General features: G+C 39.4%; 1 protein-coding gene across 1 annotated transcript in view; it reads right to left on the bottom strand.

The window, feature by feature from the left end:
• Positions 1-18,559, bottom strand: part of reck (reversion-inducing-cysteine-rich protein with kazal motifs) — an 84,645-nt gene that overhangs the window by 58,098 nt on the left and 7,988 nt on the right. The window contains exon 2 of the mRNA XM_073488119.1: positions 2,994-3,052. Within this exon, the coding sequence (XP_073344220.1) occupies positions 2,994-3,052 (59 nt within the window). The remainder of the gene's footprint in view (positions 1-2,993; positions 3,053-18,559) is intronic.

Below are 18,559 nucleotides of genomic sequence, written 5' to 3'. Positions count from 1 at the left end.
CTCCATATTACCCCTGATAATGAGACCATAACTGCAGAGGTCCAATGGGATTTAATGTTTATAAAACCAAAGTTTATTACAGAATTTGGCAAGTGTCTTCTGAATGGACTTTTCTCTTTCTTGGTTCTGGTTGGATGGCAGTGAAGTGGCAGTGAAGCAGGACCAGCCCTATTAACAGGAATGACTGGTTGATGAAGTCACACCATGGGACAGCCAGGTGTTTGAGTTTATCCACTGGCCGTTGCTCTTTAAGAATGAATACATGCAAATGCTAATTACATACAGTAGCTACAGATTCTCAGAGTCCAGGCACAGCCCTATAGTGGCATCATCGTTCAGTCTCGCTCATGCAGGTCTGAAGACTTCTTCATGACGCGAATTTTTGCTTGACACGAAATTGAAAATATTGTACTCAAGCCAGATTTTTGCATGACGCTGTGTCGAGAAAGCCTATTGACGTTCACACTGACGTCGTGACGTTAACGTCGCTGATGACTGGACATTGAAGAATAATTGTCACTAATCACGGCTGTTTGCAGACACCCAGAGCTGTACGAGGAGCTGAGCACAGCACATGCTCTTATCGATCCAAACTCCATTCAGGGAACACGCATTTTAAAAGTTGTTTGCTTGTCATCTGGCAGACTGCAGTCAGATCATAGAGAAATCTCTTCATTCACTGAGCTAGGTGCCACACCTATGTGGTCATTTTTATTCGCGTTACTTGCACAAGTAGACGTCAGTAAAAATTAAGAACCCCGTGATCAAACTCACGTGAGTAACGCAAAGTGAATATTTTCCAAGCATTTGGTCTGAACACAGTGTAAGAGGGAAAACAGCTCTCAGTCCACCGAGAGGCATGAGGGACAGTGCACAGTTAAAAGAAAATGAGACAGAAACAGATGAACGAGCATGAGAGTGTAACTAAAACTAAAATTAAAATAAGTTCCTTTTCAAAGACATGGGTAGAAAGTACTGTTAACCATGTCATGTAATCACCCTTCTACTGCAGTGCACCTGAGGAACAAATATCATGTGGAGCACTACAGATAATCACAGATGAGGATCTTTTATCCAGGAATTCACATTATTCACACTAGCTGACAATGTAGCAATAATATAGCACAATAAGGCTTAATCCAGACTATTGTTCCTGAGGAAGCTCAGATCCTTTGACATCAGCTAAAAGCTTCTTCAGGTTTTCCTCTGGAAATCTTCGACAGTGTTCTCTTTGATGCTTTGTTCTCTCTTCTGATAAAAACAGGATCGATCAGTGAAATGATCGTTAAGCCTGGCTCAGTGATTGATCCTACAGACTTGATCCTTAAGACTCAGTCTGGTCACCGTACAAAAAGAATTTGGGCCAAACTGAAAACGGTTCAGTATTTTGAAACGTGTTTTTGATTCTCAATATTCTCTAATCTAAACTAATCTAATCTAATCTAATCTAATCTACCATGGTCTGGCAATATACTGGGTTTTTTATTGCCTTTAAAAAAAGGGGGGGTCATCTGGAGCATGCACTTTCAAAAAAAGAACCATCCAGTTGTTGAAAACACAATGATAACTTTAAAGCATGGAAGCCCTGAGAGACGAGAAAAACAAAGGTTCTGGAGGTCTAACCCCTTGATTCCACTGGACACATGTCTGTTTCCTGTTTGTTCAGTCCTCCACACAACTTCATATCCCACCAAGAGCGTTTCAGAAGCAGAGTCTGATGTTGACTTGCTCAGACTGTGTTCATGTCATCATTTTATCCTTGGTTTTTGTGCTTCTGCTGTGGTTGAGTAGGTTACAGTATGTTGTTAAATAGTTAGTTCTGTTATTTGTCTGTTTTAAGTGTGTTTATTGCCAATATTTCCGACTTTGTTGTGCTGTATAGCCTGAGTCGGCACCAGCTGCTGGTCCGCTTCCGTCAAAAATAGATTTGCCACATATCCTCTGTGGAGGACGTGTTTTCCAGGATAATCTTTTTAAGTTCCTTATTATTAACACAGGAGAGAAAACAGAGGTACTGCTCAGTATCCCTGAGCAGTACCTCAACGTCATTCACCGAGTGCAGACAGACCAGCAGTATCAAACCAGCCTGGAACCACATCAGGATCTTTATATTGATTCATTCATTTGTTGTAAAAAAAAAAAAAAAGTGCCATTATGCTTCTACAAATAGAACCTTTGAAGAACCGCTCATGTTCTGGGTGTGACCAGGCACAAGGCAGCTTCCATTAGAGCTAAAATGGTCCTGGTGATTACAGCATGGGCCTGACACCCAGTGCCTGAGACACCAACACCCACCCACACACTCAAGACCTTAACCACAACCCTGAAGGGTATGTTGAGGCCATTACACTTCTAAAAGGCTATTATCTTTCCTTCTTCATCTTCTTCATCCTCATCAATCTCTTCTCTTCCTTTTCTCATGTTTTCTGTTAAGGTGTACCTCCCACCTCCTGCCTCCACCTCTTCACTAATTTTTGTCCTTCTTTATCTGTTTAAATTGTTATTTTCCTATTTTATGTCTCTTTCCGTCTGCTTCATTATTTCTTTGGATCGCAAAATGGGGATGTCAACCGATAAGAGCAAGTAAGTTCTGTTCAACATCCCTCTTCAGTGTTCCACCACTTCAGAAACAGGAGGAAGGTTTGAACTCTGCCTGCTTGCTGCTTGCAGAGAAAAGCTTCTTTCACGTTTACTTTGTGTCTCTGCGCCATAAAGGACATGGGGGCTTCAGGGTGTGTGAGTGTGTGTGAGTGTGTGTGTGTGTGTGTGTGAGAGAGAGAGAGAGAGAGAGAGAGAGAGAGAGAGCATCACCTGCTCCCAATTGAAACATTGTGAGACAGAACTTTTATTCTGCACTTCAAAGAGCCAAAAGACAAAAAAAACTTTACACCACTCCCCTTCAAAACCCTCTATTCATAGGCCGACTACAATGGGCCGAGGAGTGGGCTTGTGTGAGTGTGAATGTGTGTGTGCGTGTGTGTGTGTGTTTATACCTGGTCACAAGCTTCTTTGCAAGGCGAGAACTCGGCAGCATGGTGGCAACAGGAGGGATCTGCAGACAGACACATTACAGTTAGGGTCTTACATTGTTATAAATGATGGTAGACTAATGCTGTTAGATTTTTGTGAGGTAAAAATGCTCTTAAAATATGTAGCAACCATCATAATTTTTCAGAATTATTCATCTCTTCATTGGAGCATGACAGGCAGAGTGACATTTTGCGCAGGAAGACATTTTAAGAAAATTCCTAGTACCATTTTGCATCTTTACAATAGAGTGCAGTGGGTGGTGCTGTAGCCCATGGCCCACCGTTAACTCTCAGCTATGGGCCTCCAAGGGAAAAAGTTTGGGCACCCCTAGTTTAGGCAGCCATCCTCATCATAAAAATGACAAATATCACAATATTGGGAGACTGAGAAAGCAGCTTATAGAGTGGTGTAGCAATGATGTGTTTTTGTAGTTTTTGTAACCCAAGTTAGCATCGCCCTGGTTTCCTCGACAAAAAGCCTATGGGATTTGATATTTGATATCATACTTCAGATATTGACTGTTGCTCAATGTTGGACAATGTTTGGTGTTGGGGCAAAGATATAATCATCCTTTCAATACAACATTCATATCACTCATATACTGTGAATAATACCGATGTGTCTCACAGCTAAACAGCATCATAAACACACACAGACAGGAGTTGTTGGCTTGCGGCAGAGCTCCAAACCACAGCCCTGCCCTGGGTTCCAGTAATGACTTGGCTGAGTTTCCTGTCAAAAAACTGCCTCCACCTCCTCATATGTGGACTTCACAACACAGCACTGTAACACAGTGATGTTAGGCTGGACTCTTCCAGTAAGGACTGTACACATGCAGGTCAGACATGCAGGCAGTGGGACAGTGGATAATCTGTTATAATTCACTATATCTCTGTCTCTAAGTTTAAAAGAACAGCTCACACCAAAAATCAGACATGGTGACACTCTATTTCAAAGAGTAATACAATTCAAAGATTAATAGTCAATGACTATGAAGTGTTTTCATTTTTTCTAAGTTATCACTATTTATGCACACCACTGAACACCTGACACTTGTAGAGTTGTTTTTTCTGTTTTCAGACAGCAGCATCAGGATAAAATAGTGGTTAAACTAAGGGACATAAGGGGTACATGCTAACCAAGGCTAAAGGTAATTCCTGGCTACTATCACTGAACCCTCAACAGAGAGCGCAGAGTGATGTAAATCAGTTCAACATCTGAAGTAATGCATTTGTTTGCTCTCTCTCCTCTCACTGATGGTCCTGTTTGCTCATGTAGGTCATATAGAGACGTCATTATTAAACTGAGACTGTCATCAATGATAAAATGTCCATTTATCATTGTGTCCGTTTCCTTCATATGCATTAAATGCAGAACAATAGAAAGCTGATAACGAATACGCCCCGGCTCATAAGTCTATTATCAATACTTTTAGCCACAAACACATACAGAAACATTTAAAACTTTACTGTTGATGACAGTCAAGACAAAATATTTCAGACATTTTAAAAAGAAATAAAATTTAAGAAGATGCTTTTTTATGAGGAAACTCAAACTCTGTTGACCTGCACATGCCCTGCTGTCAGGATGAACTACATAATATCTCCAGTGTGAGCGAGCTATATATGGAGCTAAATCGGGGTCAAATGTTTTGTACTTGAAAAAGTTAAATTTGAAACTGAAATTTCAAGTTTTGATCTTGAATTTTGAAAAATACATCAACGTATTCAAAATAAAAATAAATGTACAAAAAGTTTTTTCAGGTTAAAAATAATTATGATCAACTCTGGTAATTCTTTTGAATAAATCATTTATTTTCATTTTTCACTTTCATATGTTTTGATATTTGGGCTCCTATTTCTTTCAGTTGCATGTTTTATCTTTTCAGATTCAGATCTTAAGTTTTTTTACAGTTTCAAATCTTTTTTTCAGTTTCAGATCTTTCTTTTTCAGTTTCAGATCTTTCTTTTTCAGTTTCAGATCTTTCTTTTTCAGTTTCAAATCTTTTTTTCAGTTTCAGATCTTTCTTTTTCAGTTTCAGATCTTGCTTTTTCAGTTTCAGACTTTTGACCCTGATCTAGCGTGGGGGGCGTGGCATCAACTGAGAGAGGTGTGGAATCATGACAGACAGCTTAACCAAAAGGCTACAGACCTTCCCCTATCATGTTGCCTTCAGGGAACGTAGGATAAAACTGCTGTCAGTGACTAACTTCCATTTGCACACCATGCACGAATATCCTGCACGGCTAAAACTGTTTTAATTTCCAAGGCTGTTTAGATGTGAGATGTGGAAGCTGTTTTAGACAGTACTGAGGACCAATTGTAGTACAGGAGCGACAAAATCAGGCCAGATTGTGCACAGACACCCACACTTTAAGTACTGAAATGTCCGATTTCCACATAGCACTGTGAATGCCTCGCAGTGTCCGCTGGCAATGGCGTCCGGTGTTCTGCTGGCTCACCTGCTGGACCCAGCACACAGGTGAGAAAAATAAGGTTGGGAAATCGTGATAAATATCAAAATGAGAGGTCGTTTTGTAACAACATACAATGTTTCTGACATCTTTTAAGTGGTGAATTGTCAAAGCTAGAGGTTAAGCATAGGGCTAACGTTAGCATCGAGTAGCTGCTAACGCAGTAGTAGGTAGTAACGTTAGCCTATGTACTGCATGAAAAACACAGATAATGCTGTTAATTTGATTTTAATTTCTGTTTTGTGGTTGCAGGAATGCATGGGGTGCTGAAAAAGACTGCAGTAGCCTGCGGTGGAAAAGTTTGAGCTTTTGCCATTTAATGTGTTCATGTGTATTGTTAAATTCTGTGTTTGCCAGAGTGTCAATGATAACCTGGCAGTTGCAGCTGCACAAAGACTTTTAAATATGCTCACACAGAACCTCTCACACACAATTTCACTACTTAGTGTTATATGAGATCATATAACACTAAGTAGTGAAATTACCTTAAAATTAACATGCAAAATAAAATTCATATCTATAACCTGGCCATCTCCTGATCTACAGATGCGGATTCCTGCTTTCGTTCCTGCTCTTGCTGTCCCTGTGAGAGGTTCTGTGTGAGCATATTTAAAAGTCTGAAACTGAAAAAGCAAGATCTGAAACTGAAAAAGAAAGATCTGAAACTGAAAAAAAAGATCTAAAACTGAAAAAGCAAGATCTGAAACTGAAAAAAAGATTTGAAACTGTAAAAAAACTAAGATCTGAATCTGAAAAGATAAAACATGCAACTGAAAGAAATAGGAGCCCAAATATCAAAACATATGAAAGTGAAAAATGAAAATAAATGATTTATTCAAAAGAATTACGAGTTGATCATAATTGTTTTTAACCTGAACAAACTTTTTGTACATTTATTATTATTTTGAATACGTTGATGTATTTTTCAAAATTCAAGATCAAAACTTGAAATTTCAGTTTCAAATTTTACTTTTTCAAGTACAAAACATTTGACCCTGATTTAGCTCCATAGCTATAGCATCCAGACGCTGCACTGTGCTCTCCTGACTGAACTTGATTAATGTAATACATCTTTGACTCAGTTCAGTATGACTTATGTAAATCATTCAATCATGGTTAGTCTAGCTTAGCAAAAAACTTGAAGCAGGGGGAAACAGCTCTGTCTAAAATGAAAAAAACACATTTATCATATATATATGTATCATCATGCAAAACTAATGAGTACATTTCCAAAGAACAACTAGATTTTTTTATGGGAGGGGGACCTCCAAAGTGACCGAAACAGGATCCGTTTTCAAATGTGAAAGTAGTCGAAGTCTGGCTTTTTAATGTATATTTATGTAAATCTGAAGTGTGAAAGTTGAAAATGTATGTAGTTGAGTAAATAATGAGTGGGGCTTTAAATTCTGATCTTCTTGTGTCCTTATTTGGAGCTCTCTCTTCCAGTCCCTGCAGCCCGACCAACCAGCCAGGAGTCCCTTTGTTACATACTGACCCTGCTGGCAGCATTATGAGACTTAAAGGAAGTCAGTGTACTCTACAGGCCTGACACCACTGATGAAAACCATAACACCCGCTTATCAGTATGTTCATGTGTGTGGGGAAGTGCCCATGTGTGTGTGTGTGTGTGTGTGTGTGTGTGTGTGTGTGTGTGTCTTCAGCTGCCTGACACTGGAGGAGTTTCTGGATTCTATCACTGAGTCTGTTGCACTCATCTTTGATGCTCTAAAGAAGAGCAGGCTTCCACCGTATGTGTGTGTGTGTGTGTGTGTGTGTGTGTGTGAGTGAGTGAGTGGAGAGAGAGAGCATAATGAATGGAGTGAACAAGATTAAAACTAAAACCTGCTTTGTACCCTAAATTGAGCATTTTAGGGTTTAATGACTGCTTCATGTGGTAATCCTAGCGTCATGAACAGTGTGTGTTTCTATCTATAGATGAAGTTTAGCTTGCACACACACTCTGTTCTTTGGATTTGTCTATTTTTATCTATCTAAAAAACCTTTAATCAGTATTTTGTCAGATGTCATATTTCTTCTCAATATGTGTACAGCTGCATTACATTATTTTTGTGTCCACTTGGGGGCAGAAGAACAAGCTGAAAACACATCTGACACACAATCAACTTATACAGTTTTATAAATGTGTTAGCAAACTGTTGCCTATTTAAACATCCAGCAGACACAACATTAACATTCATTTTGGTTGGTGTTTGTGTCCAGCTGTCCAATATTTACTTGAGGGAAACATCTGTCTCTACAGCTGCTGCAGCTAGTCTCTACCTGTCTGTCTGCTGCTTGATGCTGACTTATCGTACAGTGCATTTTTAGAGCTTTTACCCTGAAAACAATAGAAGGATTATTTGTTTTATTATGACTACTGTCCTGATGGACATATAAACTTGAAATATAATTTCTTTAAGAACACTCTGATGGTAAAATTCTGGACCATAGATAAGCAAATGTATATTGTATAATAATCGCCAATTTTCATACCATGGTATACCTTGAAAATGATTTTCTGTCGCAATCCTACATGTAAGTGCTCACAATAATAATGTTAACATACTGATAGCTGTTACTCAGGTATAATGTTTACCATGTTCACCATCTTAGTTTAGCACGCTAACATTTGCTAATTAGCACAAAAACACCAGCGCAGCTGAAACTGATGGAACATCATTAGTTTTGCAGGCATTTAGTCATAAACCAAAGCACAGGACAACAAGATAGCACCAATATAAATGGCAGTCATGGCGCCTGCTCTATCACTGTCATGCAAGATCACTTTATATTGCATATAATACTGTGCAGTGGTTTTATTTTACATTATATACATTTTCTCTCTATTTTATATACTTTGATTTTATTTAATCTATTTGCAATTTTATTAGTAGACTCATCTTTTTTTCATTTGTTATTCTGGAGCAAGGCATCTAAGAGTTTCACAATATGTTCTAATGTGTATGACTGTGTATGTGACAATAAAACTAGATTTGATTTGTAATTTTATTTTGACCTGTGATGGGGCTACGATGAAAATAGAGATCACCAAACTCCATTTCATCTTGAGGGGAAAACAAATGCTGGGACCAAATTTCTTGTCAAACCATTGAACAGCTGATGAGGCCTTTTGACAAATAATACAAATGTCAACGTCATGGTGGCGCTAGAGGAAAGGTCAGATAATCACTAAAGTCAGCAGAATGTGCCATCTGGGAACATGAAGGTCTGTACAAATGTCCAATCCCTCTGGGTGATGTAGAGACATTTCCATCCCCAGAGCTGTGCATGACACAAATCAAGTTCTGTTGACCTTATTTGATTTTGTTAATCTGCCGGTACACCTTGTGACCTGGATGAACTGAGAACAAATGAACAGTTGCTCTTTCTCTCTCTCTCTAACACACACACACACACACACACACACACACACACACACACACACACACACACACACACACACACATCATTCCCGAACAATGGCAGGTGACATAATAATTTGAGGGAGGGGGAGGGATGATGGAGGCCATTCAGTCATGTACAGTATGAGGCCCCTGGCTAGCTGCTAATGAGCGCTGGCCCCATTCTGCCTCAGCATACACACAACAGGAACAAGAACTCCCCCTCTGCTGCATTGTTACATTCAGTCACTGGAATGAAGCACAGTGTAGCCAGCCCCTCAGCTGCACTGCTCAACTTCATTCAGCCGTCCAAATTACACTTTAGTGTGTTTCGTATACTACCATACAAACTGTTTGGATACTGAGAGCACAGGGTTTCACTCATCAATGAGGACTGTAACAATTTTAGATTCTAGTGATGGTGTTTTGTCCAACATCAACATCTGTTGATCTTTTCAAATCCAGATATGACAGTCAAACAAATGTATGGCCATCAGTGCTGAAAAGAAATAATATAAATCAAAAGTTGAATGTAATTGTGATCTTGAGATCAAATGACAAATCTCATTGTGAATTTGGAGAATCAATTACTAGTCACACCGTCACTTTAACATACAGATGAAGCTAGCAAGTGTTGCATATTTCATGTCTGAAATTGGTTTTTGAAACCTAGACTATCTACAGTACCTTTGACAACACACACACACACACACATACACACACACACACACACACACACACAGTGAATCATGTCACTTTACATAGCCTTACACTAATTTCCTGGAGACTTACCCTAACCCTAACCTTAACCACTGACCCACAAATCAGCTTTTTCCCAATCGGAGGAACAGTTTTTGTTGCCAGTTGGAAAACCCATGCTCAATTAACTGGTCTTTAGTCTGTTGGATCTCAGTGCCGCTTTTGACACTGTAGATCATACAATTGTGTTGGACGGATTAGAAAACTGGGTGGGACTCTCTGGAACTGTCCTTAACAGGGTCAAATCCCATCTTCATGACGGAAAGTAATGTGTCTCAATGCTAACATTCCACAAGGATCCATCTTGGGATCCCTTTTGTTCAAGCTTTACCTAAATCTTACAAATAATAATAATAATAAAGTTGCTTACCATATTTATGCAGACGACACTCACATTTGCATCTCACCTAACCCAGTGACAATGGACCTATTGGATCCTTGTGTAATTGCATTCTACAAATTAAAAACTGGATGAAGAAAAATTTTCGTCAACTAAACAACGATAATTCTGAGATAATTGTCTTTGGAGCACTGAAGGAAAGACAAAGTGTCAAGTCTTACCATACCTCTCTGTCTTACACACCAAAGGCTCATGTCAGAAATCTTGGTGTTATTTTAGACTCAGACTTAAACTTCAATAGCCACATGCAACCCTGACCTGGAACAATCTCCCTGTTCACATTAGACAAGCCACAACTCGGACCACTTCTTAATCACAGCTAGAAACTTTCCTACAGTAACCACACACACACACACACACATACACACACACACACACATACCTTATTCCCAGAGATAAGGGACCTGTCAGCATGAAGTCTCAGATCTCTCCAGGGGGAACATGTGGCACAACTGCGAATGGTTACTCAAACCATCGGGGGGTAAATTGTGTCTTTTGTGTCTTCAATGTCCTGCCTGCAAATCCCTATTTTTCTTTATCACCTGATGGTCAAATTGAGTTTGCGGCTCCAAAACACAAATATCTGCATCAGTCACACCGTTTTCTCAGCACATGCCTGCCTGCCTCCAAAATCAACACCACATCCAAACTATTTACCATCAAAGAGACAGAGGAGAGAAAAACAAGTAGCACAGGGAGACGTCCTCTGACTGGCAACAACAATCAACAACCGTGCATTAGATTTCACATTAACTCTAAATCCGAATCCTCAGTGGACACTTGGATGCGGTGTAAATTGTTCAGCTTGTGGCCATCTATGAGACAAACTAGAAGCAGGAGCATCATTCCAGTGTTGGCTGAGACAAAGATCTGCTCTGTGATAGAAAAAAAATGGTGTGGTCTTTGTGGAGTGGGAAAATCATGGAAGCTAGGAATGCCAAAGAACATTTCACGCAATGTTGAGCAACTACAGACAATAATGTCTGATTCAAATTTCACATCTCATGAATAGATTCAATTAGTATCAGGTTAGTTTTTGGCTCAATGTAAACCACCATTGAATTACCATTAACAGACACATTAAAAAATTCAAAACAAACAAATCAAACCAATGAAGGCCAGATATTAATAGTAATACTAAAAAATATTCAGAATACTCTGAGAATGAGACTCAGAAATCAACTGTCTTTCAAAGCTTTAATAATCATAGAATGGAGGATCAGATTCATACATTGCACTTCAATACTGGTACATTTTTATCACAAAGTTTATAATGAAGGCATCATCAAAATTAGAGCTGAACTGTGACTGTTTTCTATACAGTAAACCTACAGGGCTGTTGTCCTCACAGAGCTCTTTTTGGGTTGGAGCAATATAAGCTAGTTCTTGATAGAAAAAAATGAAATAACCCCAATGACACTGACATTAAGTGACATACTGTAGTTGTCCCATTATGGCAATGACAATCGTCTCTTAGTATCATCCTACAATGTAAATGATTGACAACCCTGTTGAAAGCCCTGCTATGTAGATGTTTGAGCTACAGTTAGCTTCACAGACTGACTGTGTTACAGTACTCACTTTCTAGGTTGATAAACTTACAACACGGGATGTGTCTTCATTACTGTTTCATTACAGCTGTCAGTCATTTGACAAATGCTGTAAAGCTGCAAATCTGAGCCACCAGAAAATGACGTGATGCCATCAGTAAGACTGTAAATGTAGTGAGAGCCTTATCACTGTGGTCTTCTTAAACAGCAGAACATCTCAGTCCAGTCTCTCTACAGTGGGGCTTCTTCTCTCACTCTACTTCTAACCAAACTAAACATTATTAAATAGCATAGACACCAGCCAGCAGAGTGCATATTAACGAGACAACACTGAGGAGTTTCATTTGGTTATTGGCCAGCTTTTGGTGCTACAATAGTCAACATGAGACGTTAGAGGTTACCGACTAATAATGTAACCTCTTACAGATTGTGACAATCAACAATGTGCTTTCCAGGTGCCATATGTAAGAAATAGTGTCTTGTCGAATTCATACTAAAACAAATGGGGGCAGCATGACCAGAATAACTGCTAACTTTGCTAAATGTCAAAGTTTGTTGATCATTTAAAGGTTAATATTTGAATGTTTTTCAACTAAAATTGTTACATATTCATCTTTAATCTACAGCTTATATGACATGATATATACCTTTTACTAGATCAAACTGCAATTAAATCTATATAAAATGATACTCCAGGCTTTTCACACATGAAAAGCACCCTGGACATGCTCCTATGGTGACGTTTGTGAACATCAACTCATTTCCCTCCACATACTGTGATCCTCACATGCAGCTCTCTTTGTCAATAACTAATAACATCCATAACTACAGAGCTACTTCACTGATGGAAAAGTTAAAGGGGCTGTACACAATCTGAACTGCTACTTGACAACAGCTCTGATTTACAGCACACATTTACAGTCAGCCACATTCTAATTGATTTAGGAAACTGGAAACTGAAGCACTCATCATTAACATTCCAGATAAAATCCACAGCCTTGTTTGGGTAACCCGCTCCTACCTATCGAGTCCAACTGCAATAAACCGAGTTCATCCCCAGGCAAACTCATCTGACTCCCTCCTTCTCTGCCACAACTGCATGGCCCATGTGCCATTTTCACCACCCGATATCCAGTATTGATTATTGATCAATCATCAGTGATCTGCTGGTAGTACAGATAGTACAGGCAAATTACATGGTACCTGAACAAACAGCATCATCAGGAGCATCCCAAGAAGATGGTATTCAACTACTGGTCAACTGCAATACTCTACTACTAGCTGGTTAGCATCTTTTGCCTCTTCGAAGCTTGAAGGATTTAGTACTAGTATTTGTTCTTCCAGAAGGTTGAGGTAGTCAGAGATTAGGGCTGTCAACATATATTATCAATTTGATTATATCATCAAAAAAAGACAAAAAAAAAACTCACATTAGATGCGAAAAATTAGTATTTGATTGAGGAATATAATGACCACCGTGCTCTGCCTTACTGCACTGAATGTACTGTCAGACAGACAGAAGTCATATACACATCTCTTTGTTTCTTTACTTTTTCTGTTGTTGACTGAAACTGAATATAGCTCATGTTGAAAAATGAGGAAATAAACAACTATGTGGTAGTGACGAGCTCACAACCCAACTCTGTCACAGAGAGTGATTAAAGTTCAGAGCAAATAAATACTTAATGAACACTTAAGATTTTGGTCAGTAGATGGGGAAATTGAAGAACACTGAGCTAAAGTTGTACGCAAGCTTAGGCTATCTCATTAATTTGATCTCACTCACAGTCAGTGCTTTGTTAGCGACAGAAAGTCTACAGTCTACAGTCTTGAGATGACTATCAACGGTTTGGGAGTCAGACATTATTTTATGTGTTTATTTTATAGTGTGTACGTATGAAGAGCTTTTAAAAGACATGGTTATTTTGAAATAAATATATCTAAAAGTGATGTCTCTCATTCTATTGGTTTTATTTGGTTGGTCTTGTGTACATAATGTGAAAAAATAGATACCATATGGTCAAACCAAACCAAACCAAACTGTGTTTTTTGGAAAGAATCATCGATTGATTCTGTTAGAGGCTGCTGAACATGGAGCATTTAGCTGCTAAAAGTAAGATAATTCCCTCAGGAGTTAATAGAGGCTGTACCAGAGATAGAGGAGATATAAAAATATTGGATTTGAATTCATTAAAAGTGCACAATGTAAGAATTTTAGTAGAAAGCATTCACAAAATGAACAAAAATTTTCAACAAACTGTAAAGAAATGACAGTTTTTATATTACAGGGCTGCCAAGTTTCACCAAGAGTTTGCAGTGAGACTTTGAGGGAAGGGACCATTTTTCCAACTTAACAAACAGTTTCATGCAATTTTACATATTGTTCATTATGGACCAGCATAAGTAGAAATAAAAATAATTGTTAAATCTGATAAAGCAAGACAAATTCAGACAAATTCTTACTGGCCAGAATGAAAGCAGGTCTTTGTGCTTCTGACATCTCTGAGACAGATAAAAGAAAAACAGAAGTGTAGTGTGTTTGACCCACACTGCCTCAAAAACTAGCTCCTGTCCTGTAAATCCTCTGAGCTCATAGTATCAGTGAGCTCACAAGCAAACGAGTGATTTCTGTTTTTAAATCCAGTCTGCTGCTCTACACTAAAATGACTTTACTTTAGCTATTTTCACTTTGTTTGGAAATGTACTGGTTTGTAATGACAAGCTGCAGATGCATGTTAGTGGTTTTGAAATCCCATCAATAACCCTTTTCACTACTGTCATGTCTGTTTCATTAAAGTCAGTAGACATCTTGTTTTTACATTTATTAACAGTATTTATAATTTCTTTCTCTTCCACTGCTGTCAGAAACAGATTCCAGAGTCCTTTCAATAGAATTATCATTCATTTCTTCAGTTGTCACCAGAGGAAAATATATTAGAGGGGAAAAAATAAAAAGGGGCTTTTATGATTGTCACCGTGTGACATATGAGGATTAGCGTGTGACCGTGTGAAGATGCTCAATTGCGTGAGTCTCACCGTCAATGCGTGAGACTTGTTAAGTATTGTGTTGCAGAGTTGTCTATTAAAGTTAACATGCTTGGCCCATCCCGATCCAAAGTTCCTGTCCTAGTGGTGTAAACACCAACAGTCCTCTGGTGCTCCAAGCCCCGTCTGAACCACTAGATGCCAGTTAACAGAGCTAACTAGCTAATGGCAGCTACAGTTTGCAGCAGTTAGCCAGCCAGTTGTTACATATTGCACCTTTAAGTGGACACAAAACACAAACTAGCATCAAGTAGCAAAAACTTCATAGCTGAGCTCAGCAGAGCAGGACAAACAGAACAAAACTGAGCTGATGTTGAACAGAAACACAGACTTTAGCATACAGTAGATTTTCAATACATTTCAAATTGGAAAAGGGCCTGTTATTCTGACTGTGCTGTTACCAGTCCACTCATCATAGAGTGTAGACTATCATAGAGAGCTATTCTCTTCATATTTGTTTTCCCTCCTCTGTAACCAGCCATCAAGCTACCGGGGTGCCCCACTTCAGTTAAAAAGCACTATTACAGCTATGACAAACAATCTGGATGTAGCAGCCTGCTCAGGACTGAGAGCCAGCTGCTGGACGATAAGGAGAGGAATTTCACTGCACCCCCTTCTATTTAAATGTAACATTACTCTGGGTTTCCTGCCAGCCAGTTTCCTGTGTGTATGTATGAGTGGAAGGAAGGGGGGGCATGATGCTGTGGCTTGGCACTCTTATAGGACATCTGAAGGTTTCAGAGAGCAGCAAATGAAGCCTTTTTAAGATGAACATGAGTTGTAATGGATTGAAGTTATTAAGAATTCAAGAATTCAATCTCATTCAGCAGAGACTGGTGACAGCCCCCAACAGCAGATGTGTCAAATATTGTGCCTTAACATTTTCACCAACACAGATATACAATTACAAAGCAGCTTTAAGGAGCTGTGAATATAGTTTTATAGTTTATTCTTTTAATATCTAGTTTCATTCTCCCCTTAACTCCAGTAAAACTGATGAATTGGAGCAGTTGGTCATCTAACGGCACCACTGTGGTTCTGCCCAGTTACTCCACACTGCCTGTATTATACACCGCTGCTGGCCATTTTCCAGTGTGTGGTGCAGTTTTTCATGCTTTTAAATGTTTTGTCTGTGCTTTCCTTCCTTCCAGGCAGATACCCCTTTAAGATCATTCCACTACAGGATTTCAAACAACACAGCAGAGACATGACACTTTCTACAAGTAGGCAGATCCTTCACAATGAATATCACATCTGCTTGTTGTTTAAGTTGCATCACCGTCGCAAAGCGCTATGAAACGCAGATGAAGTAGCTGAAATATACAGTCCTGGTCTCTGCAAGTTAAGCAGTCAAATTAATAAAAGCAACTACTGTCTGGAGGGAGGAAAACACAGTTCATGTGTTGTGCCACTCATCACGCAGATGAAGAAATATGTTGACATGATAAAGATTTCAGTTGAAACTTACAACTGACAGTTTTTATCGATTACGTTTAACAGAATGAACAACAGTCACATGTGTGTGTCGTAGGAATACACAGACACACACAAAGAGCAGGGAAGCCTCCTGTAGCCACTCTCCTCCTGCATTCCTCAGAGCTGCTGCAGACTCTGTGGGGGGAGAGTTTAATGGATGGAGGTCAAAGGTCACTTCCTGTGCATTGATTAATTGAGATATGCCATAGGGAGCTGAGCATTAAAGGATCAACAGGGCATGTTTGGAAGAGAACAAGAGATGTTGTTTTTCCTACACTGACTTTAAATATTTTCTTTACATGTACATTTTATGAGATAAGTTCAATGTAAAGGATCACATTTAATTCAAAGTGTTTCCTTCATGTTCAGTCAACGTGTATACATTAAATAACTGTCTGATTACATTAAATTAATGCAGACTTATACATAACTCTATTGTGTTTATGTAATTATTACATATAAAGTTAAAGGAAACTTCTAAGTGTTTAATATTCAAGTATTTAACATAAAAGTTTCAAATGAAACTTGAAAATGTCCCATTGGTCAGTACACAATATTAAACCTTCACACTGGACACCAACAGCAGTTTCCCAGGTGAAAGTCCTGCACTTGTTTGAACCCATCCATCTGTCCATCCATCCATCCATCCATCCATCCATCCATCCATCCATCCATCCACCCACCCATCCATCCATCCATGACCTCCTCCCTATGCCAACTTGCCGCTTTACATTATACTACTTTGCCTGACTTTCTCCTTTGCTGCTGTTATAATTGCTTTGGCCAATAGAGGTCGCTGCCTAGCAAGAAAACGTCAGTATAGGTTATAATAGGCTGCTTTCAAAGTCGACCTATATGGCAGTTTTCTGATGAGGAGGGGCTGAAGAAATTAGAGTGACCTGAGAGAACATTAGGTATTTGGTAACATCTGGTGACTGTGAAAATGAAGTTATGATCACTGAAGGCACATCAAACGGCCTCTCTGACAATGTTCAGTGAGAGACAGTAATGAATGGACCTTCTTCCTGATACTGAACTAATATGGTCTGGCAGACGCCTCAGACGGCCACCTGTGAGAGAGACATGAGCAGACGACAGGGAGAGGAGCGTGACAGGCCCACGTCCTGCTATGTTCAAAAGCTCTCCTGTGATTGACCTGGTGAACATGTGACTTTTATAGGAACCAGAGGTCTTGTCAAAGGATCTGTTACTGTGTGTGTGCATGTGTATCATTCTTGTCAAGTATAATATTAAAAGCAGTGTTCAGCACCATTTTACAAATCAGTAGGAGTGAGAGGGTTAGGGTATCTCACTTTCAGCACAGGTAAATAAAGGCATTAGACCTGGTTGGTTGAAACGTATGACCTGTTCAAACCTTTACACTGCTGGCTGTCAGGAACACATACCATCCTCATCATTATCATTGGTTTTGTCCAACTGTTGTTGATGGGTTTTTTTCAGATGCAAAGAAATTCTGGGTAATGTACACAAGAAATTAAATTGTGTGCATTATATCATTGCATCTCAATATCTGAAAGATGCATCCCACTTTCTTTGTGTGTGTGTGTTTGTGTGGTTATGTAAGGAGCTGAAGTGACCAGTCCAGCCACATGCTGACCAGGTGTGTCCTAGGTAACATACAGTCACACACACATACACACACACACACACACACACCAACCACGTATCAACAAAATCTCTGTAACACCTGAATCCTATCAGAGAAAGAGCAGATGTCAAACACACACACACACAAACCTCCAGATGGTGGAGTGTGCCCCGCCCCCTCATTTCATATTCAATTAGCAGAATCAAAGAAGGATGCAGACCCGGCAGACTGTATCCTGTGTGTGTAATGGGAAATGACATAATGAGGCTCATATGGCCACATAGAGTGAGGCGAGGGGGGAGAGAACAGAGAGAAGGAGGGAGGGCGGAGGGAGGAGGGTTCACCGACAGGAAAACTGTTTCTGCTACATTCAGTCAGGTGTTTAAACTAAAGTGCCTCTCTGTCAGTTCATCAGTGAGTTAGTCTTCCATTTGCAGGTAAATTGGCCCTTGTCACATCTTCCATCATGAATGAATGAATTCCAGTGGGAAGAAAGACTAACATATGCAAAATCTCCTTAAAGGAACAGTTCATCCAAAACAGCAGCCATTATCAGCTGATAATACTGAATGTCAGGTGAAGTTTTGAATCATTTCTGGAGCTTCTGGAACTAGGTATAAGCAATTTGTGACCATGACTAACCAGTTCATTATACTCCCCGCAAATGTCATATCATGAATAAGATCAAAGCCCAGGTAAGACTCAGTTCTTAATGGTCTGCAATGTGCTCAGGTGCGTGTCCTCCACCTGAGTTTAGTATGAGTTTTTAGTCTCTGTAAAGATTATTAATAATGATGAAAAGATATGGGAGGAAA

This window comes from Pagrus major, chromosome 19, assembly GCF_040436345.1.
Source record: "Pagrus major chromosome 19, Pma_NU_1.0".
In the NCBI taxonomy this organism is placed as follows: domain Eukaryota; kingdom Metazoa; phylum Chordata; class Actinopteri; order Spariformes; family Sparidae; genus Pagrus; species Pagrus major.
This window is presented reverse-complemented; position numbering and strand designations above follow the sequence as displayed.